General features: G+C 37.6%; 1 protein-coding gene across 1 annotated transcript in view; it reads left to right on the forward strand.

Annotated features, from left to right (window-relative positions):
- The first annotated feature begins 2250 nt into the window (after positions 1-2250).
- Positions 2251-25950, forward strand: part of TMCO3 (transmembrane and coiled-coil domains 3) — a 31313-nt gene continuing 7613 nt past the window's right edge. The window contains exons 1-9 of the mRNA XM_010190546.1: positions 2251-2796; positions 7383-7562; positions 12018-12209; positions 13047-13175; positions 15038-15130; positions 16313-16499; positions 17490-17607; positions 18177-18372; positions 24540-24690. Of these exons, the coding sequence (XP_010188848.1) occupies positions 2350-2796; positions 7383-7562; positions 12018-12209; positions 13047-13175; positions 15038-15130; positions 16313-16499; positions 17490-17607; positions 18177-18372; positions 24540-24690 (1693 nt within the window). The 5' untranslated portion in view covers positions 2251-2349. The remainder of the gene's footprint in view (positions 2797-7382; positions 7563-12017; positions 12210-13046; positions 13176-15037; positions 15131-16312; positions 16500-17489; positions 17608-18176; positions 18373-24539; positions 24691-25950) is intronic.

Here is a 25950-nt window from a genome sequence, read left to right on the forward strand (position 1 = left end):
AAACTGGCAGGTGTGGAAGGACCAGAAGGCGTTTTGGAGGAGAGGGTCGCGGTTTGCGTTGGGGACAGGGTCTGGTATCAGCGGGATGAAATCCGGTACTACGGTGTCGCCGTTCGGGAAGGAAAAATCGTGGAGATGAGCTGCGATCCATCAGAAGACAAACTGTGCTTAAAAAGGACTCCAAACGACACGAGTTCTCTCTAATGTGAGACTTACCAGTGCATGGAGAGGAGCGTTTTTGGGGTTTTATTCCTCTTTATTTGCACTCTGAAGCACAAAATATTTTTATACATTAGGTCATTATTCCTTTAGGATCTTTTGACTGCTGCCCCAGGTGCCACTTTTCTAAACAGTTTTTGTTAGCCAAGTAAAAACCACTGAAACAAAACTGTACTGTGTCTGAACCACGGTGGTTGGTTTACACAGTGTGACAGTGGGCAACCTTAGGAGTATAAATCTGCTCAGAATTTAGTTATGTGGTTTGACAGACCACGTGAGATGTGCAGTAGTGTTTTACTCTCCTCCCTGCGAACGAAAGCTTGGTGTTTAGGTGTTTTCTTCTCCTTCTTTCTTGCAGGAATAGATTGTAACATAGTCAGCAAAGTCTCTGCCCTAAACATGTTAAGCAGGAAGATAATTACTTTATATATGTGAAGAAATGTTTCCTTAAATGTCACTCTAGAATTTTGCCGCGTGATGGGGTAAAATGTTATTTTTTTCCTGATCTCTTAAAAATAGTAAACCCTATAGCTTTATCAAAGTTCTGAAATAGTTCAACTTTATTATTTTATTGAAATTACACTGATGTAAACACGCTTTTGCTACTTTAATTACACTTTTGGTTCTTAGTCTTACATGGTTCAGCTCTTCATGCTGTTAAACCCTAGCCCATAGCTATTGATAGCAAAGTACTCGTGCATGTATTTCATGCATTGAAATGAAATAAATCAGACCACAGACAGCTTTTCTCAGATCTCTCTGAAACAGAGATGGAAGGGCATTTCAAAAACCAAGGTAGTGCATGGCTGTGCTTGCAATCTTCCCATTCTGCATATTGATGATGGCTGGCTTGGATACTTGTGATTGTGACTGTTACTGCATTATGGGGAATGAAAATGCTGTCTGAGGCAGGCTGCTTCCACATGACCATATGTTGGTTCCTGTTTAAGGCTGTTGGCCCAGAGATAAAGACTGCAGCTAAAATTTTAGGCAAATACCTTCTCTGTTGATTATCTGCTCATGTGCAGTGTGTGTGCATTTTTAGGACGCCGTGCTTCAGTGATGAATGTATGTTTTGTAAATGCATTTATACATGGTTATGTATAGCTTGGTGGTGTGGGGAGGTTTTTTTGTGGGTGTCTGTTTTGTTTGGTTGGGGTTTTCTTAAAGAAAATAGAGTTTTGTTACTTTACAGTAATGTCAGTTTTTCCTGTAGGATCTGGGGGGAAGAAACTGGTTTAGTTTTGAAATTCTATCCTGCTTGGTGTTAGAAGCAAATATAGCAGTTTCAATATAGATCTTCAAGTAGCTTTTGGGAAATGAACTTACGAATGAATTGATTTTACTTTTAGTGTTCTTATAACTCTATTTTAAAATCATGAAGATCAATAAATAGCTCTGAAGTAAAATGCCTCAAGACCACACAGCCTTTCAGGTGAAGGTCTTTGGTCCAAACTAGTAGTGCTCAGAAGTCCAGGAAGTTTTGCTGTTATTTCTTTACTATAGAAATGTTTCCTTCACAGGTATGATTTTTAATCTAATCTGTTTCAGTTAAGCTTTGCTTTGCTGTGTTTTGTATAGTTGAGTGTGTTAATGCTTCTGAGGCTGTACAAAAAAGCCAAATTATTATGATACAGTTTTTTAGAATAGGTTTGAAAAAATTCAAGAGTTTTACTGATAGATAAGAAAAATGAGTTCTGGTGCTAGGTTGAAGTATAGCCTTTGGCATTGTGGTCTAATATTTTTAATGGCTTTCCTCTCCTGTAGGAAGAAGCACAGATGACTACCATGTGATATGACTAAGCTTTTCATTCAGTATTTATAAAACTCGATAATTTCCAGAAAGTACTTGGGGGAAAATGAATGACTTATCGATAATCTTGGGCTGTTTCTTGGTTTTGATAACTTGACTGAAGGAGACGTTCTGTTAAAGAGCATAGTGTAGGATGCTGTCTTGGGTTTGTTTTCTACATTTGTGTGACCTGATGGCCCAACATTATCACGTTTGGTAACTGATTGATAACTATCTTGCAGCATGGTATGTGTGCTGAAGATGCAGAAACTATGTAGCAGAAAGCTTTGAGCAGTTGTGGACCATCAGTTTCTCCCAACAGCAATAAAAACTGAAGAATGAAGGCAACTGGATTTATTTCGCTGTGGACATTGGTTTCACTGCCCTGTGCCCAGGCAGCAGTTCGTGCAGAACACGAGGATGTAGTAAAGCATGCGATAAAGCTGCACCGTGGGAAAGGAGCTGTGATCACTCAGAGAAAGCAGTGGGTGTTGGAGAGCTGCAGAAAACTGTCTGGTCTTCTTCGCCAGAAGAACGTTGTTCTCAACAAACTAAAAAATGCTATAAGAGCAGTTGAGAAGGATGCTGGGCTGTCAGATGAAGAGAAACTTTTTCAGGTGCACACCTTTGAGATTTTCCAGAAGGAGCTAAATGAGAGTGAAAACTCGGTCTTTCAAGCAATCCATGGCCTCCAGAGAGCTCTCCAGGGTGATTACAAAGATGTTGTAAATATGAAAGAAAGCAGTAGACAGAGACTGGAAGCCTTGAGAGAAGCTGCAATTAAGGTTAGTTCCTCCATGTTCATTACTAGAGTATTAATAGTCTACTTTTGATTTGAATTTTATTATGGCACGGTTTCAATCTGTTTTAATAAAAAAGTGGATCTTGCAATGTTTTACTGATTAAAACAGATTCTGAATGAAGCATTTGTTCTCCTTAGTAAAATTAGAAGTAATTCTGGTGTAGCACTTATAATCTACTAGTGGTCAATAGTTTTTATTTCAAAACAAAGCTAAGCATAATCATGAGACCAAGGGCAAATATTATGTTAAAGGGAAAGGAATACACCAAATGAGTCAGCGCATATAGCACAGTTGCTCTAGATAAGCCAGTGGGATTATCAGAGTGGAAATAATACCATAAATTGGAAAAATACTAACTGTTTTTTCCACTTCAAATGGGAATTGCTCAAGCAAAATCTATAACTTAAACAGAAGGACCCCTTGCCTTTTGTTTCCATATTCGTATAGATGTGGGTAAAATGGACATGCAAAATATGAGTTAACTAATTTTTTCATCTCATTATAGTGCTCCTATCCTAAGGAGTACAGGTTTGAAAAACGGTATTTCCAAGAAAGTGCTGGCTGAGATAACTTTACCAAGAAAAGCACAGATGAGTAATGGTTGAACACAAGCACTTAATGGAAAATTTGAGTTCCCATGTCAGTGCAGACCTCTTGGGGTGCGTACAATCTGCCACTGTCTACTGGACTTGGTAGTGCTCAGGCTGTGTGCTGAAAGCCTCTCACTGAGAGAAACCATCATTTAATTGATTTGGTATTTAAAATGCTCTTTTCCTTGCTCTACCCCTCAACCACTGTAGGAATATATTAAGAATATCCTTTGTTTTCTGTCCTCTAAAAGAAGAGGCTGCCCTTGAGCAAGGAAGCAAGAGAAGGGGGAAAAAAAAAACAAACTAATTGGGATATAGCATTTGAGCTGGAAGAATCTCTGAAGGGCATTTCTGTAAGAGATGTGCAGATCTTAACTGGTGAAGATGGCAGGAGATTGTGTGCAAGAACGGCGTGTGGTGATTTTTGGCAAGGAAGGCTGGTGGAAGTAGAAGTTAGGATGTAAACTTGGGAGACAGGAGTGGTCTGTACAGTGTCAACTAACACTGAATTATGACAAATTTGGTTAGGGAGTAGCTTGGTTCTAGGTGTGTTCTAATCAAGTGCTCAATATGACTTTGATATTGGCACTTAATGGTACTGCTAGCCTCTGCTGCATAGAAATGGTAGTGATTGCAATGAAAATTACTTGATTTTCCACTTTATTTTTTCCTTAGAGGTAAAGCTGTCCAGAATCTTCTTTCTCATTTACCTAATTCTTGGCAACATTACTGTAAAATACTGGAATAATCTGTCCTTGAACTTGAGAATGGTACTTCTTCATTTTTCTCATAAAAGGAGGCCTTTGTGTATAATGAGGTGGTTTAGATGTGTGTCCTGACAAAAATTTACTTCTGCAGAAGTGGATTGTGTGGGCTTCTTTTTATATTATCATACTGAGATATTTACTTGAATGAGCAATCTTTTATAACCTTCCTTCTTATGTCATGCACATAATTATTTAAGCAGAATATTTGTTGTTCTAACCTTACCATTGTTACATAAAGTGAAACAAATTATAGTGGAGAAACGCATGCCATAAAGATGATAATTATATGGGATACATGTATTTTTTCATTATTATTATTTTTTACTTGTTCTTTCTTCAGGAGAGACACATTAGGTCCAATGCTGCTTCAGTTTCATTTTACTGTAATGATTACTTTGTTGGTGTACTGATAAGATATACTTTCCATTTTTTTAAAAACAATGATTGAATGGAAAATACAAATGACTGTAGAGGGTACTGGACTCTTCATTTGACTTCTGTTGAAGTATTTGGAAGTCTTTAGTGCTGGGATATGCATGCATGCCTGATACATTTCTTGCTGGTTCTGCTGCTGGGAAAGGGCATACTGGAACCATTCATAGTGGCAGGGAGGGAGGGAGGAAGAAGCACTGAAGATAGCTTCTGCCTTCCTTTGCTCCAGAAACCTGTGTGGAGGTTCAGGAAAAAGCAACAAAATCTTACCTACTTGTTTATCAGCTTCTAATTTATTGGGTGCCTACAACTCGGACACTCATGGGAAAAAATAACTCGCAGGTAGTGCAAAGATGCATCCTCTTCTGAACATACTTTTTTCATCCCTGATTAAACAGTAGAGAGCAACAGCAACATGTAGTTCTTAACCGGCATTGCCCTGAAGTCTTATTTAATCTTACTTCGTTTTGCTCAGGTGTTTCTTGGTGTTCCAGTCTCCTGTTTAGTGCACAATCCTTATCTGCATTACCTTGCTTAAAAGACAGTTTGGTATGTACTTTGGGATCCCATGTCTGCAATCCCAGCATGAGTTGTGGAACAGTGTTTATACTGCGATGCACTTGTGCTTAATGTGTAGCAGCGTGTTAGAGACAGTGTGTCCTTTTCAGGGACGCCTTTCTTTGCAATTGTCCCACTCCACTGCCGTGACACTGGTCTGTAGGTGAAAATAAGAGATGCCACTTTAATACATAACACTTTGTCTTCATTGATTAAAGGAACTTACAGTTCAGATCTGACCTTCACAGTTCTTTCACCTTGCTATTGAAAGCAAGTGCACTTGCGAATTAGAGCCTTATTTTTTCTGCAGTTTACCTTTAAGTCTGTTCAACCAGTTTGTCTCAGCTGCCTCCACCCAAAACCTCTTCCATTTCTGAGGGGAAAGAATCTAACCCTTACCAATCCCACCTCCTGTTCCAAGTTGCTGCTGACTGAGGAAAGAATTTGCAGCTCGCATGAGGCTGTTTTTTACATTTTTCAAGCAACGTCTGCAAGCAGAGAACAACAAATAGGAAATGTTGGCTATATGAGAGTCACTGTCTCTTGCTTATGTGTTGTGTAAGAACTAAAGCAGTTGATGTTGGGCCAAACACATTGTTATATTTTCCCCAACTCCAGTTATTTTGGGAACTGGATAATTTTCATTATGCCAGTGTAACTATGGTAATTCTAAACACCAACAAACAAGACCCAGCAATTCTGTGGTTTCATCACTAGCAGGGGTACTCATATGACTGTCAGGATTTTAAAAGGGTTAACCTACGGCTAGAGGCTGTACTGAACATACTCCTGCCTTGGCATCAAGGAACTGATTACATTATATACATGTACTTGCAGGTTTCAAGGGGTAAAATGTCCATAAGCATGTGTGGAGGAGGGGACATTCCCGTAATTTAAACATAGGAACGTAGTTATCTGAGATACCTGTGTGGGGTAGGCAGGTAAAACACACAACCTAAGAGAGACCTATGTTCTGTCTGACTTCTGACTGGGTATGGCGGGGCATCTAAAGTGGAGGCAGAAACTTGGGTTTTCTGGGAATTCAGTCTGACCTAGAGATGGCTTCTATTTTTTTACCTGGTCTGTTTTTTCCTTTGGCAATAATATTGGCTCTCTTAACAAATAGATGTAGGGGGTTTTTTTTTGTCTAAATATTCTCAGCATTCTGAATCTAACTGAAAGGAAGAGGTTTGCTGTTGTGTACGTTTCCTCATTCATAGTGGTCCTCCCTTTCAAGCAGTGCCTCTTTGAAAGAAAGTAGGCATGTGAAGTATCTTTTTTCCAAAAAAACTCAAATTATAATCTGTTAATACACAAAGTATTGTGTTTTGTTGTTGTTGTCTTGGTAACCAGGTAGAAAAGGCAGTTTTAAGACCAGTCTTGATCAGCAAATAAAACTTTTTAAGTTCTCTTCTTGAATCTGAAACATCCAGAGAGAAATGAAACATAATTATCAGGGGGGAGCTACTGTAATATATTCACACCGTATCAAACCACATCAGCATTTTTTCTTTTCTTACTTCTGAGGCTTAGAAATTAATTTCAGAAGTCGTTAGTACAAGTTCAAGAGGCCCAAACTGAAAAGATGGACAAAATCAAGTGTTTTACTTCTGACAGGAGAAATGCTTCTTGGGAAACACAGACAGCTCAGCTGGAGTGCTTGACTCCTCAACTGTGCTCTCTCTCAGCTGCTTTTATTTTTTTTGTAGCTGTTTCCACTACTGTAACTTTTAAAAGCTATACACAGACCTCTTCCCATGTTTATAAAATAGCTTATAAAATTAAGACTAATTGTGTTTTCTTTCCAATATGTTTATTTGTTGTAGCTAGTAAAGCTATGCTTTCAAGTCTATTACGCTTCCCTGCTAAAGCACTGAGCTCTAAACTTTACTTGGCTCTGAAATGTTTCCTAGCGTTCCTCAAAGTAATTACTTTCTTGTATTTCCTGGATTGTAACCTTGGGGCAGCTGTGCTGTTTAATGGATTAAAAGGCAATTGGTGGATATTTTGGTTGGTTGTTTATTGTTTTTCTTGCCTGCTTCCACCAATGACCAATTGGCACAAGCGAAAACAATCTACAAATACCATTATAAAGTCTACGTTGCTTTTGCAATTGCACTTGTAAGATGTTCTGTGTCAAAAGAAGCGTACATTTATGTCAGATGTTTTCCTGCTTGAGGGCCTGGCCAGCACTTCATCTATGCATTGTAAAATTCAACAGGAAGAAATGGAATACGTCGAACTCTTAGCAGCAGAAAAACATCAGGTTGAAGCCCTTAAGAACATGCAGCATCAAAACAAAAGCCTATCCATGCTTGATGAAATTCTAGAAGATGTCAGGAAGGCAGCTGATAGACTGGAAGAGGAAATAGAAGAGCATGCCTTTGATGACAACAAATCTGTAAGTGATATTTTAGACTCGGTCTTTTCATGGGTGTGTATTTATTTTTTTAGTTGATATTTGCACTGTAGGGGTGTTTCTGTTGTGTTAAATAGGATTTTAGTGACTATTTTAACAAAACAAACAAAAAAACCCTTTGGCTTTGACAGAAGAAAGTATTTAGCAGTAGAAGGATTGCTTGTTAGGAGTGAGCAAACAGGAATGATTAGTCCTTTCTGTTAGTGATTTCTGGTTTTGATCTGAAAGTCCTCCCTGCAGCTGCCACCTTGGCAGTGCCAAGTGCAGTCCATCTCGCTGATGCAGCACATGAGAGTTATGGTATTTCAGTGGTGGTGGTGGAGACTGTGATTTTTACACTTTGCAGGGTATGGAGTTACCATGTTAAGCACGGTCTCTGCTTTTTTTCTCTTTCATTTTGTTGAGAAAGTTATGAGAGAACAAGAATCCTTGCAGTTAGTTTTCACAGTTTGGGAAAAGATAGATTGTTCAAGGTAAGGACTTGAAATGTGTTTGTGGTGTTGCTTTCCTCCACTTCTGACTTCTCTGCTTTTCATACCTGGGCCTATTTGTGTCATTTATTGTTTGCATGATGGACAAAATCCTTCAGGTAAGGCTGTCTGTGTTTGGAGCTGGGAATACGTTTGTTTATCTTAGTGTCCCATTGTCCTGTCCTGGGAGACTGACTTCCTAAACTGGTCCTGTCTGGCACAGATGTGGCTTGTAATTTTATTTGGCTTTTGCTCCTGGAAGGTTTTTGTTGATTTGCAGGTTGACTTCTGAGGCAAGCATAGCTCTTGGATTCTGCTGTGAAGGAAAAAGAGTTGCTCTGTAGTAGAGAGCCGGGCCATTTTTTATAATTGTACTCTACTGAGAGAAAGCGAAAGCTGCTTTTTATTTTGTGTACAGGAGATCGCAGAAATTGTACCTGAGGGAATCCTACCTGGCAGAACCGACAGGCAGGAAGGGAAGAGGCAGCTGCAGTGCCCTCTCCTGTTCCGCTGGGGTACAACGGCACCTTCTGAAGGGACCAGCAATTGGGGTTCCTTCTGCTGCCACCTGTTAAGTGGCAAAATGCCGATGCATCCTGTTTCTCCAGTGTTTCTCTTCGGTTTTCTGCTTGTATCACTGTTCGTGAAATGAGTCGTGAAATGGAGGACTGGATGGACATGTCCATCGTTGCAAGGAATATCTAGCATGTCTTCTTTTAAGCTAGAGCATTAGAAACATTATAACAAAGAATTTGTTATAGAAATTATTGTTAATAAACAGTAATCTCATAAAGATACAAAAGCTTATATTAAAAGATAATCAAATAGAGAAGTGTAGTAGCTAAAAACAAAACAAGAACCTGAATTAACCCACTTAATGCAAGACGAGTATTTGCACACTATATTCTGTTATGTACAACCTGTTTTCAGGATTTGCTGGTTTAGGAAATAAAATCCTGAAAATAACTGTTTTCTCTCATTATGTCCTCAAATTTATTAGTATTTAAAAACTCATCTGAACCTGTGCCATCTACTCTTGGTCTTCTGGTTTTGTCAGTTTTCTTTTGTTAAAGTAAAAATACACCATAATATCCATACAATGTATGATTTATATATGAATATATAAAAATATTTATTTCTATAGAAAAAAACAGATAATAATTTTTCATAATTATCTTAATCTTATAAACATCTTCTCTTTTTTCCTAATGTTATTTCTGACCTGGACTGTGAACGCCACTAGATGAGGAATGTATTTATCCAGTTGATACATTTTTAATTTATCCAATTTGATACACTTTTTAAATTTTGATGCAGAGAAGTTTGGTTAGGTTCCAGACACACAAGCTACCAAATATAAAAGAACATATAACAAACTCTTTATGAATTTGGAGGTCCAGAGCTTCGAAGTAGATGTTTCATTGCTAATATATTTTATAAGATAATTTTGCTTAGAGAACACAATTGCTGATGTCATAATATTAAACTACCAAGAAGATACTAGAATCACAGAATATTGGGAGTTGGAAGGGACCTCGAAAGATCATCCAGTCCAACCTCCCTGCCAGAGCAGGATCACCTAGACTAGGCCACACAGGAACACATCCAGGTGGGTTTTGAATGTCTCCAGAGAAGGAGACTCCACAACCTCTCTGGGCAGCCTGTTCCAGTTCTCTGTAACCCTTACAGTAAAAAAGTTTTTCCTCATGTTCAGATTGAACCTCCTATGCTCCAGCTTGCTCCCATTGCCCTTCGTCCTGTCATTGGCTGTCACTGAGAAGAGCCTGGCTCCTTCCTCCTGACACTCGCCCTTTACAAATTGATAAACATGAATGAGGTCACCCTTCAGTCTCCTCTTCTCCAAGCTAAAGAGACTCAGCTCCCTCAGCCGCTCCTCATAAGGGAGATGCTCCACTCCCTCAGTCATCTTTGTAGATCTGCGCTGGACTCTTTCCAGCAACTCCCTGTCCTTCTTGAACTGAGGGGCCCAGAACTGAACACAATATTCCAAATGTGGTCTCACCAGGGCAGGGTAGAGGGGAAGGAGAACCTCTCTCGACCTACTGACCACACCCCTTCTGATACACCTCAGGATGCCATTGGCCTTCTTGGCCGCAAGGGCACATTGCTGGCTCCTGGTCATCCTGCTGTCCACCAACACCTCCAGATCCTTTTCTCCCTGGCAGCTTTCCAGCCACTTGTACTCAAGCCTGCAGTGCTGCATGGGGTTATTGCGCCCAAAGTGCAGGACCCGGCACTCGGCCTACTAGAACAGATGTTGTCTTATTAGAGGTTTTTGGGTTTGATTTTTTTTAGGTGAAGTAATAGTCATCTGCAAGATGGGGACATTGCACTGAAAAGTGATGTAATTTCAATGTGAAAGTCAGTGTAAATTTTAAATTGTAGAGCCAACACTGACTAGTAAGCTCTAAGCTCTGTTTTGGTGTCCCTGGAGTAGCTAGGACAGTGTGGGAAAGGGGGTCAGGAGCAAAGATGGCAGGGGAACAGGAGGATTGGGCACTTACTGCGTATTCTGATCAGAAACAGTTCTTCATGTCTGCTGGCTGTAGGAAAGGCTTTCTTCTTGCTCCATTACTGTGAGAACAATCTGCATGTATGTGGCATGCTGCTGCTTCTGCTTTCTCCCATCAGCTGAAAACAGGGTTTGGTCTCTTAGGCTTGGCAGTAGACACCTCATTCCGGAATGCAAAATAGCCTGGTAAGTGGGGAGCTTAGGGAAGTAAATGCAAAATATATATAAAAAGACAAGTTTTGGGCAAAAAAGGGTGAAAAGACAACTTTCATATGCATTAAAGGAAAATGGTAATCAGCCTCACTCCTACAGCTAAAATGCTGATGATTGAAGCAGCTGGTTTATGGTTTATGCTTCTAAATAATTCTGCAGACTTCATAATTTGTTTCAAAATCCTTTTTCTCCCATCTAATTCTTACTGACTTCCAATTTTTGAGGCCCATCGTATTGCATGAGGTACAAAAGCAAGGGAAAAGGCCATTCATATGGTAAAAGTTTATTTAATTATACCCGCACACAAATGTAAGGAGTGGAAGAAAAGGATAAAAATTGCAGGTTCAATATTAAATATTGAAAATGCGATGTTTATCTGAACAGTTTGGGGAAACGTGCTGGGGAATCAGCGAAGAAAAATAGGAGTCTGATTTATAGATGGCTTATGTGAATGCGTTTCCTCATTAAACCTGGGAGTTGTTTGGGCAAAATACAGCAATCCAGAAAAGTGGCATGTTTTGTAGTCAGTCACTGGAATGACAACAGCCTTCTCTCTTTACTGGAGTCTGAAAGAAATAACAACTTTAATTGTTTCTGAATATTGGTAAAATTACATTATTTAAAATACAGTGGATAACAAAATCATCACAGCGTATGCCGCTTTGTAATTCCAGGCACTGAAGCCAGAGCTAGGTAGAAACAGTTCTTATTCTCGCTTATTCAAATTTTCGAGGCAGTGACTTTCTTGACTTAGAATGCAGTCATTATTTCAGATTTTTGTGAACTGAGTATCATTTTGTGATCTCTAATTGGTTTTGTTCAAGGGAATAAAATGTTATATTTCAATTCAACCTGTTGTGTTCTAAATGTGATAAAGCTTTTTTTAAAAAAATATTTCAGATTGGATGCATTTGAAAGTACTGAATTGGAATTTTACAGCTTTGAAACCCTCTCTATATTTTTTTGGTTGGACAACTTAGCTAAAGAGATCTGGAAAACTCCTTGTTTTTAAAATGTAAGGCAAATTATAACCTTTTCAGTTATGGACATCGAATTTTGATGAGGAGACTGAAAGACTTCTCTAAGAAGAAACTGCAATATAGTTAGTGTCAAGAAATTCTGGAGCAACTTCAAGCATAGCTAATAGTCTTTCCCTTTTTACCATATGCTTCATTGACACCCTCCCCCCTTCTTTTGTTATTTGCTTTCTTTTTCTTACAGGTAAGAGGTGTAAACTTTGAAGCGGTTTTAAGAGTGGAAGAAGATGAAGCCAACTCCAAAAGAAATGCTTCAAAAAGAGAAGTAGAGGATGACTTGGGTCTTAGTATGCTTATTGATTCCCAGAACAATCAGTATATCCTTACCAAGCCCAGAGATTCAACCATTCCTCGTGCTGATCATCATTTCATCAAGGTAATTATTTTAGAGATGTTCTTGTCATTCATTCTGGTAAGATTCAGTCCCACTGGTCTGCATGCCAGTACTGCTTGATTGGATTGAATACAGTGTCAGCATTTGTTCCCCTAAAGTTACCTTAGCATTCATGATTCTCCTGTCTACTGGTGATCTGGCCAATGTGTTCCCTACTTCTAGTACAGTCTTCACAAGACTGATGGTGATGCCACAGGGCACATAAAACCTCTCTGGTTTTATTTGATTTAACCTGTGGCACCTTTAGGGCAGCATCCCTTCTCTTGGACTGCACAGTGTCAAAGCAAGCTTCCACTGTGCCTGATAAGCCGCTTACATACTTTCACTAGAGAAAATTTATCTGTTTATGCCTTGTGATGAAAAAAAGGATGTTGGAAAATGCTTAGATATGTTTTTAATTGTATTTGTGCTTCATGAAGAGTAACTAGATCGGGAAAAAAACCTAAAACTAAGCAAAACCTACATGGATCTGTTTCACCATTGTGTTTCAGTGCAAAGTATCATTCCCCTCACCAATTCCCTAGGAAACCATCTACTTCCTGTAATGTATTTAAAATATTTAATAAATTTATCAGAAGTCCCCAGAGCTACAAATTACTTGAGGTCAGTACCTCATCTTGTTCATCTACAAAACTGCAGCGCTTACACCTACAAGAAAGTGTTCAGATTAGTTTAGTGAAGTTGCATTTTCTTTTCACAGGCAGTATTCTACATTTAATTTTCCAGTGCTATTTATCTTTTGAAAGGTAATAGTCTTTAATTTCATCACAAATTTGTGCATCCTTTATATTAATGCACTTGTAAATCTTCTATATTTAGGATATTGTGACCATAGGAATGTTGTCTTTGCCATGTGGCTGGCTGTGCACAACAATAGGGTTGCCAACCATGTTTGGGTATATCATCTGTGGAGTACTCTTAGGACCATCAGGACTAAATAGTATCAAGGTAAGTGTGCAAGTTGCTTCTTGACTCTTGAAATCTTTAAAAGTGTTTTTAAGAGAATGTGGTATTGCCAACCTCAAATGTGTTTTTAAAAAAATAACCCAAACACCTGGACCTTTGCAAAATGAAGCCTTAAAATGTTATGTCTTTGGATCACTTTGTTTTCAATTTTGTTTTCCTCCTATATAATCGTGACATAAGCAATTGCTGAAAGTGAAAGCTGAAGGTTGTGTGTTGTGGGCGTTTTGTGTTTTTGTTTTGTTTGGGTTTTTTTGTCGTTAATCATAAAGCATCATATTTGAGAGCCAAATTATTTAAATGACATCAAATATTCAGAAATTTGCAAAATGTCAAGTGTTGGCAGTGGAGGAAGTGTTTATAACAAGTAGTTCACTGAGCAGCATAGCTTGGCTTCCTAGAGAGTTATTTTGCATTTCTGCAGCTCTTTCATCCATCCTAGTGACCCTAGGTCTTTTCCAGTCCCCTGCCCACATTCCTGGAGTCTCTTGAACCTTTTTAGCTCCATCACGTGTACTCTGATTACCAGCACAACGTGAAACTATGGGCTGTGGTTGGCTAAACACTGCATGTGTCTTGATTAGCGGTCTGGTGTGCATTAACAGGTTGTTTAGCCAGCAGGCAAAACAGAACACGTGTAGAGGTTGCGTGGAAATGTCCAGTTAAGTTACATGTGTCTGTTACACTGACATCCACGTAACTGCTTGGAACTCGCTGTCTTTGCAACCTCTGCTTTTATGTGGACTTTCTATTGAAAATGACAGTTGGGCTCAAAAGTAAGTAGGGATGAGTAGGAATTTTAGGATTTTGACAATCTCGTATTGGAAGAGAAGGCTGAAAATACTATGCTTTCAAAATTTCATATTCTAAAATAGAGATTAAATAATCTCTGTATCGTACGTAACTTCTGGGTTGAGAAGGTCTTGAAAGCTTGACCTCTTACAAGTTTGTAAGCTTGACTTTCAAAAGAGATTCAACAATGCCTAACACTGAGGAAGAAGATGTGATCAGAACAGGCATGAGAGGGGGTTTGGGTTTTTTTTGTTGGTTTGTTTTTTTAGAGTGTTTCTTAGTGAGCTGCCCGTTTCTTGTGGAGCTGTGATTAAATGTTATTCATCTGGATGATGTTCATGTTGACGGGATCTCTTGTGTGTACTCTTTCCTTTTGTCTCTCCTGTATTTCATAAAAAATTGGAATGTCGGAGGAGTCCAGGAGGCAGGCAGATTCTAATCTAGCAGGGAAGATAGTTTTTGTCTCCACTTCTCTATGACTGGTGATAGACCCTGTCCTCTTCTGCTCTGGACTGTAAATACATAGGAAAGAAATGTTAGGCTTTTCTGTTTTGACAGGGGCAACAAGCACTTTTCTTGCTGTTGCACCCTTCTCTTTGAAGTGGAAAGGCTGGTTGTACTGGTCTGAGAGATGGATGGATGGAGTCTGTAGGATGGAGAGCAGAACAGCATCTGCAGTCTAGAAGAATTATTATACCAATAGACCAATAAAGTAACTAGCCAGAAGTAACTTTAGGAATGCAAGCCTTGGGGTTTTAATAGCATATGCATAAAACTTAACCTGTTTATTGACATCAAGCAAGCTTATGTAGATCAACACAAACGTGCATTTAGGGTGACCAGCACTATCCAGCCAAATTATCTAGTAGCAGCCAGGTGATGGGAAAAAAATGGTTGAACCCTGAAGATGCTGAGGGAAATCCTGATGTCATATGACCAGCAAGTGAACTACCTTTGGAAATGTAATGAGAAACAATTTGTTTTGTAAGTGGACTTATAATTTGTGTTATAGGTAGACTGCTGTGCAGTGATTTTTATTTTATTTTTTTTTAAAGTCTATTGTACAGGTGGAGACGTTGGGAGAGTTTGGTGTATTCTTCACTCTCTTTCTAGTTGGTCTGGAATTTTCTCCTGAAAGATTAAGAAAGGTAATTTTATATAACATCTCTGCACTACAGGATTTAATTGCTCATGTTCAAGTTGTCAGTTATACTTCAGATTTTTACATTCTCCCTATAATATCCTAGTGTAACTTTGTACGTGTTTTTAAAAGACAAATAGGACAAATGGCTTCTTCTCTTAACTTTTTGGAAAGAACAAAATGCATTATTTATTCGGTGTCTCAAAAATTTGCTATTTGTTCTCATTTTAGTAAAACAGTTTGATTACTAGAAAAATCTCACACAATTTATGGCAATCCATCTCTGCTTTATTTTAAAACAACACTCAGTTCCTGTTACGAAGTGTCCAGTGATGTTTGCCAGTCCTGTTATAAAAAAAACAAACCAGTTTGTTAAGTACTGCATACTGAATTGATGATACAAGCTGTACTGTCTAATAAACTGATTCTGCAAGTATGTTAGCACAATCTGGAATATTACATGATGAGGCCATCAGGATTCAGCAAAAAGGTTCAAGTTCCTTTTGGTCTTAATTAAAAAAAAAAAGTTATTGCATAAACCAGCTGGAATTTTAATAGTGGAAAATACTGCTGCAAAATATGTAAGGACTGTATGTACGTAAAGAGTTGCATTGTGTGATTTGTTCCTAAACTGATGGTTGTGAGTTCATGAGACTATTAAAGCATAATTGAAATGTGTTGAAAATTTATGAACATTCCGCTGAATCTGCTATTTCTAGTCCATCTAAAGTCACATAGAAAAATCTGTAATTCAAGGGTTCCTACACTGTAGTATGTAAATTGTTACTTCAGAATGGTGTGCATGCTAGTGTGGAGCGGGCTGCTGGTATTGATGATGGTCTTTGCCACTCCCATTTTTTCCTCATCCTGCAATCACATCAAATAACTGATCTTCCATTTGATGATGTTAATATATATCAACCTATACTGGACCTTTGGCCCTTTATCTCTCTGTGCTCCAGGAAGTCTACCTAATTCCTGGTAATGAGCCTTCTGGCACAGAATATATCTACTAGGCATGGTAACTTCAGAGTTTTAGGGTGTATAGGATGACAGCCCATTGCTTCTGTGGCCCAGCATCGCAGCCCCAAATCATGCATCTTTAACTGCTTATTTGAAGAATCATTGCAATTTATCTGTGGGAAAAGTGCCATCAGACTTTATCAAAATAACTTGTTTTCTTCCTAAGGTATGGAAAATCTCGTTGCAAGGACCCTGCTACATGACGGTTCTGATGATTGCCTTTGGTTTACTGTGGGGACACTTGCTCCAAATTAGACCGACACAAAGTGTCTTCATTTCCACTTGTTTATCTTTATCAAGCACGCCATTGGTGTCAAGGTTTCTTGCAGGCAGTGTTCGAGGAGATAAAGAAGGTAAGTATGATTTTAAATATGGACTACTGTAGTATCTGCAGTAAAATCTGAAAGAAGTTGACTTTGTAATATTGTGAGAGAAACTAGATAAATGAAACCAAAACTAACCCAAACCAAACAAAAAACCACTGTCTGGTTTACAGGTGATCATCCTCCTTGGACACTGGCCAGTGTTGCGTATATTCTTGTTATGAGGTGTACCTGCTATTTACATAGCCAGTCCTCTTTGGAGGAAGACAGTGTAGCCTAATCAGTTCTCTCCATGTTAAAATAGACTTTACTGAGGGTCTGGAATCCTTGTGCTTTTTAAGAGGGTACCAGGTTAGACCGTTACTACCAGGCTGATATCAGGGCAGAAAGGCTAACTTAAATAATTCACATCCTCCTTCAGCAAGCTAAGACCAGCTCAGGTAGTCTTTCATAACTAGCAGCTCTTCAAATAAGTACCTTCAAGTGCCATATTGGTAGCTTCTCAAAGACTCCCAGATGCTTCCTTTCAAAAGTCTTGCCATCCTCCTTTCTTCCACTTAAACTTCCCTCATGCATACTGCATTAAAGTTCTCCCCATCCCCTAGAATATTTGTATTCCAATGCCTAGGTGCAAAGTGTGTATTTTACACGTGCTGGTTCTTACATGTATCTGTTATTCTGAAGACTGTATGTTTTCAGCAAAGGAGTTCCAGTAAATGCATAACTAGTGCTTAACTGCCAAGCAAATTCTGTATTTTTTACTGTGTAACAGAAACTTCATATACGTATTTTAATTATATTTTTAATATATATTACATATTTTAATATATCTTTATTTATATATATTTTAATTTACTTACTGGTGGGTGAAAAAACCCCCAGAATGCTTTGAATGACCTCACCCCATTGACAACTATACTTAATCTCTATTTGATTAAGACACTTCTAGACTTCTGAGCGCTGCAAGGCATTCACAGATTCTGATGACTGTTTCCCTGGCTGCTTTGTCTCGGTGTACAGGGGATATTGACTACAGTAGCGTACTGCTTGGCATGTTGGTGATGCAGGATGTGCAGCTCGGTTTATTTATAGCTGTCATGCCTACACTTATTCAAGCAGGAGTGAGCACACATTCCAGGTAAAAAATATATTGTATGTCTCTTCCCCCCACCCTTTTCCAGTTAGCATGTAGATTGCAAATACGAATATGAGAGTGCTACAGTTAATGCCAATTCTGTGAAAAGTATGCACTTGGTTTTGTGAGTTCCCTTTTACTGTTTCTACTTGTCATGCCATATGTGGATATTCTTTCTGCTCTAGATGCCTTAATCCTGTCCAGTGCTTAAACTTTATAGTGAGAAGTTTGTTATTGTAAAAAATAAGTGCATTTCTTCAGTTACTTTATTCCCTCAAGACATAGTTTTGTAAAAGACTGTGTGATAGTATTATTGAGCCTAATGGCTTGCCCTGAAGATCAATCAACAAAAGTCTTTTTGCATCAACATGGAAGTAAATTGTGGGCTGTAAAAGAGTGTGCTGGGCTCTCAGCAAATTTAGTATTCATCTTGTTTACTAATGTATCTGAATATCTTACTGTAGCTACTCAGTTTTGAACATCTGTGGAATTAGATCTGTTCACTTAAGGGGAACTGGTTGGGAGGCATGAGAGCACTTGAAAGAAATGTTTTGTTTGTTCTTCTCTTCCAGCATTTTCAAGGAGATACTGAGAATACTGATACTGATTGGCCAAATTCTCTTTTCTCTGGCTGCTGTTTTTCTTGTATGTCTTGTTATAAAGACTTACCTTATAGGACCGTATTATCGCAAGTTGCACACAGAAAGCAAAGGGAATAAAGAAATCCTCATTCTAGGAATAACTGCATTCATCTTCCTTATGTTAACGGTAATCTTTTTAAATCAATAAAACATTTTTATACATGTGGTAGTTTACTGCATCAGTATCACAAAAGCCATTGCATTTACTGTTATTGCATATCCATGTGCTTCTGTAGTTAATTATTTGGTTTTAAACTATTTTAAAACTAACCCCAAATGCATACATGATTCATGCATGACAGCGTAGATGAGTAAGAAGACATAAAATTTTCATTTCAATCAGCTGACCTTCTGCTGGTAACTTTTAATACAGCCAGCTAAAGAATAATTATTCTAGTTTTAACTTTGGGTTACTTCATGCATTTGAAGATAGTTTACAGTGGCTTTTGAGATACTGATAATGGCCGACTGTGACATTTGCTCACAAATTTCTTTTTATTAGCAAATTCTCAACATGGTTTCTATTATAAAATACTTTTTCTGTGGGAGATAACAGTTTGGGATGAAGTTGAGAAAGCAGAGAAACGCCTTAAGGTTCATAGGTTTTGATATCCCTTTTGGGTTTATTTCATTTTCCTCTGAATCTTCCTTCTGTTTGTTTCTGTCTCATGTTTCAGCCCTCTGAAAAACTGTTACTCTGGAGAACAGAATGTGTCAGTTGTTGATAATGTTGTAGGTTTGAAACTTCATTACCCTGGATGTGCGGATTGTTACGTCCTCTGAGAATTTCTGAGAAAAGTTATCCCAAAAAGTTCCTGTGCATGTGCCTTTTTGTCTAGGGGTATTTGCTTAATTATTACAGGTCCAACAGAGAAAACTGACCTCTTTCAGGAAGAGGGTCAGGAAAGAAGTTAGGGAGAGTGTAGTTTTACAATTGTAGATTTCTATTGTATAGGTTAAAAATGCCATCCCTCTAAACAGCTATTTGTGTTCCAAACAGGAGGGCCATCTAATGAGAGAAGGAACAAAACCAGTTTCTCCTTTTTACTTTCTAACAAGCAGACGTAACATTTGTAGAACAACTTCAATAAAAACCAACCACCAAACCACAGCAGTTGTATACAATATTATGGTATCTAGAAGCAGTCTTATTTTCATTAAAAATATGGCCTACTTAGGCTGATCTGACAGAATTTGCCGTATTGTGCCCAAATCATGTATTAAATGTACAAGGAGTTTGTTTACATGACTTTACCTAATATATATGCGTATGTAAAGCTGAGGGAGAATATGTTTCAGTGTTGGATTCATATTGCAAACCAGAATGCTTCTTCAGCATGGGAAGTGTTTGTGGAGGAGCAAATATTTTGTGTACTTTAAGTGAAAGCTATTTCCCTTTTAAAGTTGATAAATAATGTATCAAAGGGAACACTACAAAGAATACTGCATGTAACCTCAGTAAACCAGTTGAGATGCTTGATATTCACTGACACTGATACACTCATTATAATAATACTACAAGTTGTGGTTTGAGCACAAAGACTTAAAATGAAAAAAAACAACCACAAAACCAAACAAATAAAAATGTATTTGTTTGTCCAGTTGAACAGGTCAACAAACAAATTTTCTGGAAAACAAATATTAATCAGTATAGAAGTCCTACTGTGTCAGGAATAAAAACATAGGGTGGAGAATGGCAATCTAATTTGAGAAGATGTCGCATGTGTTCGGAAAGGATAAATTAAGTTTTTTGGGTGCCAGGTAGGAAAACAAACTGTCATGGTTCCTGCAAAGATCTTTCTCCTTTGAAAACCAAGCCTAAATATTGATGGACTTTGTAGAGGTATCTGCAAACACAGAACTTTCCATACCGGTGTAATTCTAAAAAAACTTTTGAATTTGTAGAGGCAAGAATAAGAGAGTGCATATTTTGGTGGCCTTAATCAAAGATATCTCTGTGGCTACATTTAGAAAACTTGAGACACCTTTATAAACAAAGTATTTTAACTCCCTGTCTAGCGTGTGAGTTATTCTGCAGGCCACATCCTTTCCAATACATGACAAAGGGAGTAGGAATGATACAGTATTCCCGCTTCACGCATACAGTTGTTAAGTGCTTTGGTGTTGACTAGATTTCTAGGGTCCACCTAAGTTCTTCTTGTATTTGGGTTCATCTGTCACACGAGCATGTCATATGCATTATACAGAAACTTAATTTATTTTACTTGTTTCCTGTGTTTGAATATCTCAGATGGCTAATTAAACAAGAATTGCCCTTTCTCTACCAATAAGGACAAATTCTATACGGGAGAACAGGGCAGAAGTGAGTAAGCAATTTTGATCTAAGGGACCGTCCTGGGAGTTGAGGAATTTTCTGTGTGGAAGTGATTTTTTTAATATTTCTGCATTGCTTGGCTCACTTGCAACTCATGAAATCTGAAACAGGATCTGAAATACATCTCTTCTTGATAAACTAACTTAGAGTAAAAGAGATGCAACAAGTCTCAAATATGAGGTATTTTACCAAGGTTTGGAGCTTAAGATACCTCTTTCTGTTCCCAGGTGTTCTTAGGAGTAACAGAAATTCCCCCTCCCTTTTCAACCCCTCAACTAGTTAGGCAGATCAGAGTCAGGTGGATTGCATCCACTCCCAGTCCTATAAGAGTCTATCTAACTCCAAGACACAGTTGTGCATCTTTCAATCATGCACCTTGTCATCAGTAACAGAGGTTCAGTAGATCTTTACCATGCTTTCAGCAGCTCCTTTTCAAGCTTTGAGTTATGTAGATACTGCTTTTTTTTTTTTTTTTTTTTTAATTGGGGAAACTGTTCTGAATTGCAACATAAAGAGCAAATCTAGTTTATGGTTCTAAGTATGACCATTTAGGATTCATGGCCAAACTGGTACTTTTAGGTCAAGATATATACCACAACGAGCTGAAGAATGCATTGAAAATCAGCCAGAGTGTTCACTGGTGTAGTGTTGCTTTTTCATGTTCTGTAGGTACAGAAACATTACAAGGAAAATTGTTTTAAACACTGTTCTGATAATGAATTGCTGTATTAGGTATCTGGAGGACAACAGCGGTCAGTTTTTGTTATGTTTTACAACTAAATTGCTGAATGTCATTAAGGAATTGGAAAAAACTAAAACCTGACCTGACAAGAAGGATAGCAGTTATAATTACATGTTTATAGGACTGTGCATACATATGGGGGTGAGGGGAAATGTGGCTTTCAGTTTGGCTGCATTACGGTTCACCTGGGATGACAGCAGCAAATGGAGGGAAATTGCCAGCTTGCTTTATATACCCAAAAAATGAATTGCAGTACTTTACATGTGAAAATGGACATACCTTTTCCTGCAGTGCATTAGGAATGTCATTCCTTGTTTGCCTGGAGTGCTACTCAATGGCTTATGAACTCCTTTTCTATCAATTAAAAGGAGACGATTAGGGAAGAACTGTAATCTCAAATATTCTACTTAATTTTTGAATAAAATACAGTTGAGATGGAGTTTTTACAAGGCTCACTAAAAATTGTTTACATTTCCATTAGGGCTTTACTTCCTTAAAATACAAGCTTAGAATTAATCTTTTTACTCTTGGGCAGTTTTAAGTTATTAAAGCCTGAAATTCCAATACTTTTATTTCCATCAGGGATTTCTTTAATTTTACTGGCTTACCATATTCATTAAGCTTCTGTGATGATTAAAGAGAAGCAATAAGATTATACATTATTAGAGAATGCGGGCGAAACAACTGCTGAACAAATGGTTTAAATTCAACTGGAACGCATTGTATCAGAAATGTGTTTTCTTTATTGCTACGGTAGAACATTTGAACATAAAAGTGCAATACTCTAGCGAAAGCAAAGCAGTCCTTTCTGAATTAAACAAGACTTTCGAAAACAACTGAAAACTGAATTGTACTGGGAAAAACATGTAAGTTGACAAAACTTTTCATTTAATTTTGACTATGAAAGCTTTCTGTAATGTAGGAGTTAGGAAAAGGACAGTGCAGAGCCTGGGGATTAGTAATTGTTAGAGCTCTGTTTGGTAAAGGCAAAACATTAAAAGTGGTGCAAGCAGAGAGGGAATACTAAATGCAAAATACTCTCCAAGTTTTGCTTCTATAAGAAATTTTGCTGAGAATGCCTTCCTGCCACTAAAACAAACCCTCTTCAGTATCTGTGTGTGCACGTGTGCCCACACATTATATATAATATGCCCTGGTGCTAAAGATTTAGTTGAGGAAGTGTATCCACTTACTGGTAATACTATTGGACAACCAGAGAATTATAAACTAGTTAAATAGTATCAGAATAGTAAAAGGAGTCTCTGTATAAATCTAGACATAAATTTGAATAATGTAATTTTTGGGTTTTTTCTTGCCTTCTCATCCACTTCACACTTTTCTGTATGTGGAGTGACCTATAGATTTGGTAGGCATGAACTTGTGTAGTACCAAGGGAGCAGACAAGAAATAGTAAAATTTGCTTTTTTATCTATCGGGCTCTTGAGCCTGTACTTAGCTTGCCATAGAGTGCAGGAATGGAATTCAGTTTTTATGCACTGGGAACAAACCCAAATGGACACAGAGTTTCCTCCAGTTACGTCTGATGCTTTCTGAACAAGCGTGTTTCTTCCACACTTAAATTGCTCCTCGCTTGAACAGTGATTCTCCTTACAGCGCAGTATCATGCAATTCCGATACAAGAGATGCGAAATCCCCTCTTACATGGTAACCTAACCATGTCCATGGGAATACTTAAAATATTGGCTGTGTTATAGCTGATAACACTTAAGTGTGGTGGGATTACAGCTGAATAGTAAAACGAATTCCAACTTTATTTGAGGAAGCTATATTGGAGCTTAATCAGACTCAAGAGGTTGTGAGTTTTAAAACAACTGATGTATGATCAAGAACTTAAATGTTTCGTATTCGTAACTGTTTCCTTTGTCTTCATCTTTTGGTGGTTTTAAAGCCTTTTAGATATATTTCCTTCCTCCCTCTTACAATTTCAAATTGCGGTGAAAAGCACTAAAATTCCTTTTATTTTAAAATGGGAGTAACATTATAATGTTAATTTGTTGGTTTTGCCTGATCAGCAACTATTTGCATTAGTTGACAGAACCAATTTGTTTTCTTAAATGTCTAGTAATTAGTTACAGACTTAGCACAAATGGAGTTATGTGATGAGCGTTCAGACAGTAATACTTCAATACACAAAAGCCTGGAGTTTATTTCTCATGGCATTTTATGCATAGCTTGGAGACTTGTTTATTGTGTCTTTTGTTCTTGTGTTTATTGTGTCTTTTGCTCTCCTCCATTAATTTCAAGTCACTTGAGTTTTAGCTTCATACCTTACAGCGTAACACCGTTCAAGATATGATGAATGTTGTCTGGAAATGTACTATGGCATATTGCTTAATCTAAATTAGTATGGAAATAAGTCTTCAAGTTTAAATGTTATATTAATATTAATAGCATTGCCCTTTCTCAGTAAGATGACTGTCTGCAGCAGCATGGCTTTAAAGTAATTCTTTTAAAATATACTTTATACCAAATAAAAGTGCTGCTTGCTTTATTTAATGTTCCAAGCATTGCCTTGAGCAGTTTCTTTCTTTCTAGTTCAGTCTCTTTACATGTGTTTCTTCTCTTCCTTCTAGTACTGTATTCAAATAATAAAGAATTAAGAGCAGTCTGAATTCTTTCAAACAGATATCGTGCTACATTTCAGCAATTTGCTTCACATGCTTAAATGCATCCCTATTCAGTATAGCACACAGACACATTTAGGTCCAATTTACAATAATAAAATGTAATTTGTGCCTGGGACTGCTGCTAAATTGAGACTATTCTCCCAAATTGCAAGCTTTGATTTTTATTTTTCCCCTTGTTTGACAGCTGGAAAATATGCTGTTCTTACTGCTTTATTTCACAGCCTCAGTGTATTATGCAATTCTGCGTCTTAAGCTGTTACAGTCCTTTTCGTTTTTGTGAAGTCAGATGCTATCCTTACGAGTGACACAAAGCAGTACAATGTAGATTAAGAAATTTCTTTTTTGTTTTTGTGGGAAGGGAGATAACATGGAGGAGAAACTGGTTTTGTGAGTCTTTTGTATAAATACAATACTGCAGAACACTGAAATACAGATGCTGAATTCTATTTGTTGTTGAACTTGCATAAAGATGAGTACTTTACTGCATTCAGTACAACACACAGTTTCATAATATAGCTGCGAAATGGTATATAAAGCCAGCAACAGATTTTTCTGTTCTTCCTTGACAGATCACAGAACTGTTGGATGTTTCAATGGAGCTGGGATGCTTCTTAGCCGGAGCTCTGATCTCTTCTCAGGGTCACATGGTTACTGAGGAGATTATGTCCTGTATTGAACCAATACGTGACTTTCTCGCCATCATTTTCTTTGCCTCCATAGGTAACTTCTAAGAAAACTTACTTTTAAAATAGTGTTAACCTACAAACGTGGGGCAGGAGAAAAAAGTGGTGTCTACAAATTAGGAGGAGGAGATAGATTTTATTATTTTTCTTCTTATTTTCTTAAGATACTTAAATGTTAACTGACCACAATATTGGTTTGACTTAGCTAATATTTTTAAATTTGACATTCATTTTCATAAGCAATTTCCATGTTTTACTCACAATTTTTGTTTTAATGTACATTTTTTTATTGTTAATTCTGAATTTGGGCTATTTAAAACATGTAAGCAAAAATTTTAAGGTAAAAAGATGGGTTTTGGTTTGGGTGCTTTGCCCTTTTTTTTTAATGTTCTCTGTCTTTACAGTGGATTTATTTGTACTTTACACTAAAATTGTATTACTGTTTTGAGTTAGTTGGTAGAATTGGCTTAAGGTTCTTACGGCTTGTTTTTCTCTAGAAGCAGAATATGGTAATGGAAACAGATCTTTTTTATAGCATCTTGTTTCTTTAGTTAGGAAAATGTGATCTGTGTGGTCTCAATGTAGGGAAAAAGTAGGGAAAAATAATTGAACAAGATGTATCTCAGAGACTACTTGAATGCCAACTGAAATGCAGCATTGCATCTTTTTATCTCCATGTATTTATTCAGATCATAGTGTTAGCCTCATCAGCACAATTTTAATGCCTTTCCTCATATATACCTATTTGATACCCATTGTTTCATAACAGAAACTAAAGCTGTTTCTAGTGGCTGCCAAAATAGAAAGGAAATGGTTATGCTTGCCAGTCTTGATTTTTGTTTTACCCAGCCCATGATAAGAGCTTGTACTGAGCAGTCAGATTGCTTACTGATAGATATGTTTATATGAATGAGTTATTTTTTAATAAAGGGAGGACAGTGGTGAGCTATGGTAAAACTCTTGGGCCCATTTAACTGACAAGGTTGGATGAGTAATTGCTAAATGTTCACAGGTAAGTTGTTTGTGTGTTTCAGAAGAGATGGTGATGGAGCAGATAGTGTTATCAGGGATACAAAGCATGACAAGTAATTATAAGCCTAAAGTTAACTTTACAAGGGACCAAACAGAAATAGCGTTGTACACTCTTGTGACTGCATAAATTAAGACTAGAGATAAGACTTCGGTAGAGTCCAAGAAAATAGCAAGACCTCAGTTGGCATGCTGGCAGGACTCCATATAGCCTTGGTTATACTCTAAGAAAATTATTTTAGTAGTTCTGTTATAGTTTTTTTAACTA

The sequence above is a fragment of the Mesitornis unicolor genome, unplaced genomic scaffold, assembly GCF_000695765.1.
Source record: "Mesitornis unicolor isolate BGI_N332 unplaced genomic scaffold, ASM69576v1 scaffold24318, whole genome shotgun sequence".
Taxonomy (NCBI): domain Eukaryota; kingdom Metazoa; phylum Chordata; class Aves; order Mesitornithiformes; family Mesitornithidae; genus Mesitornis; species Mesitornis unicolor.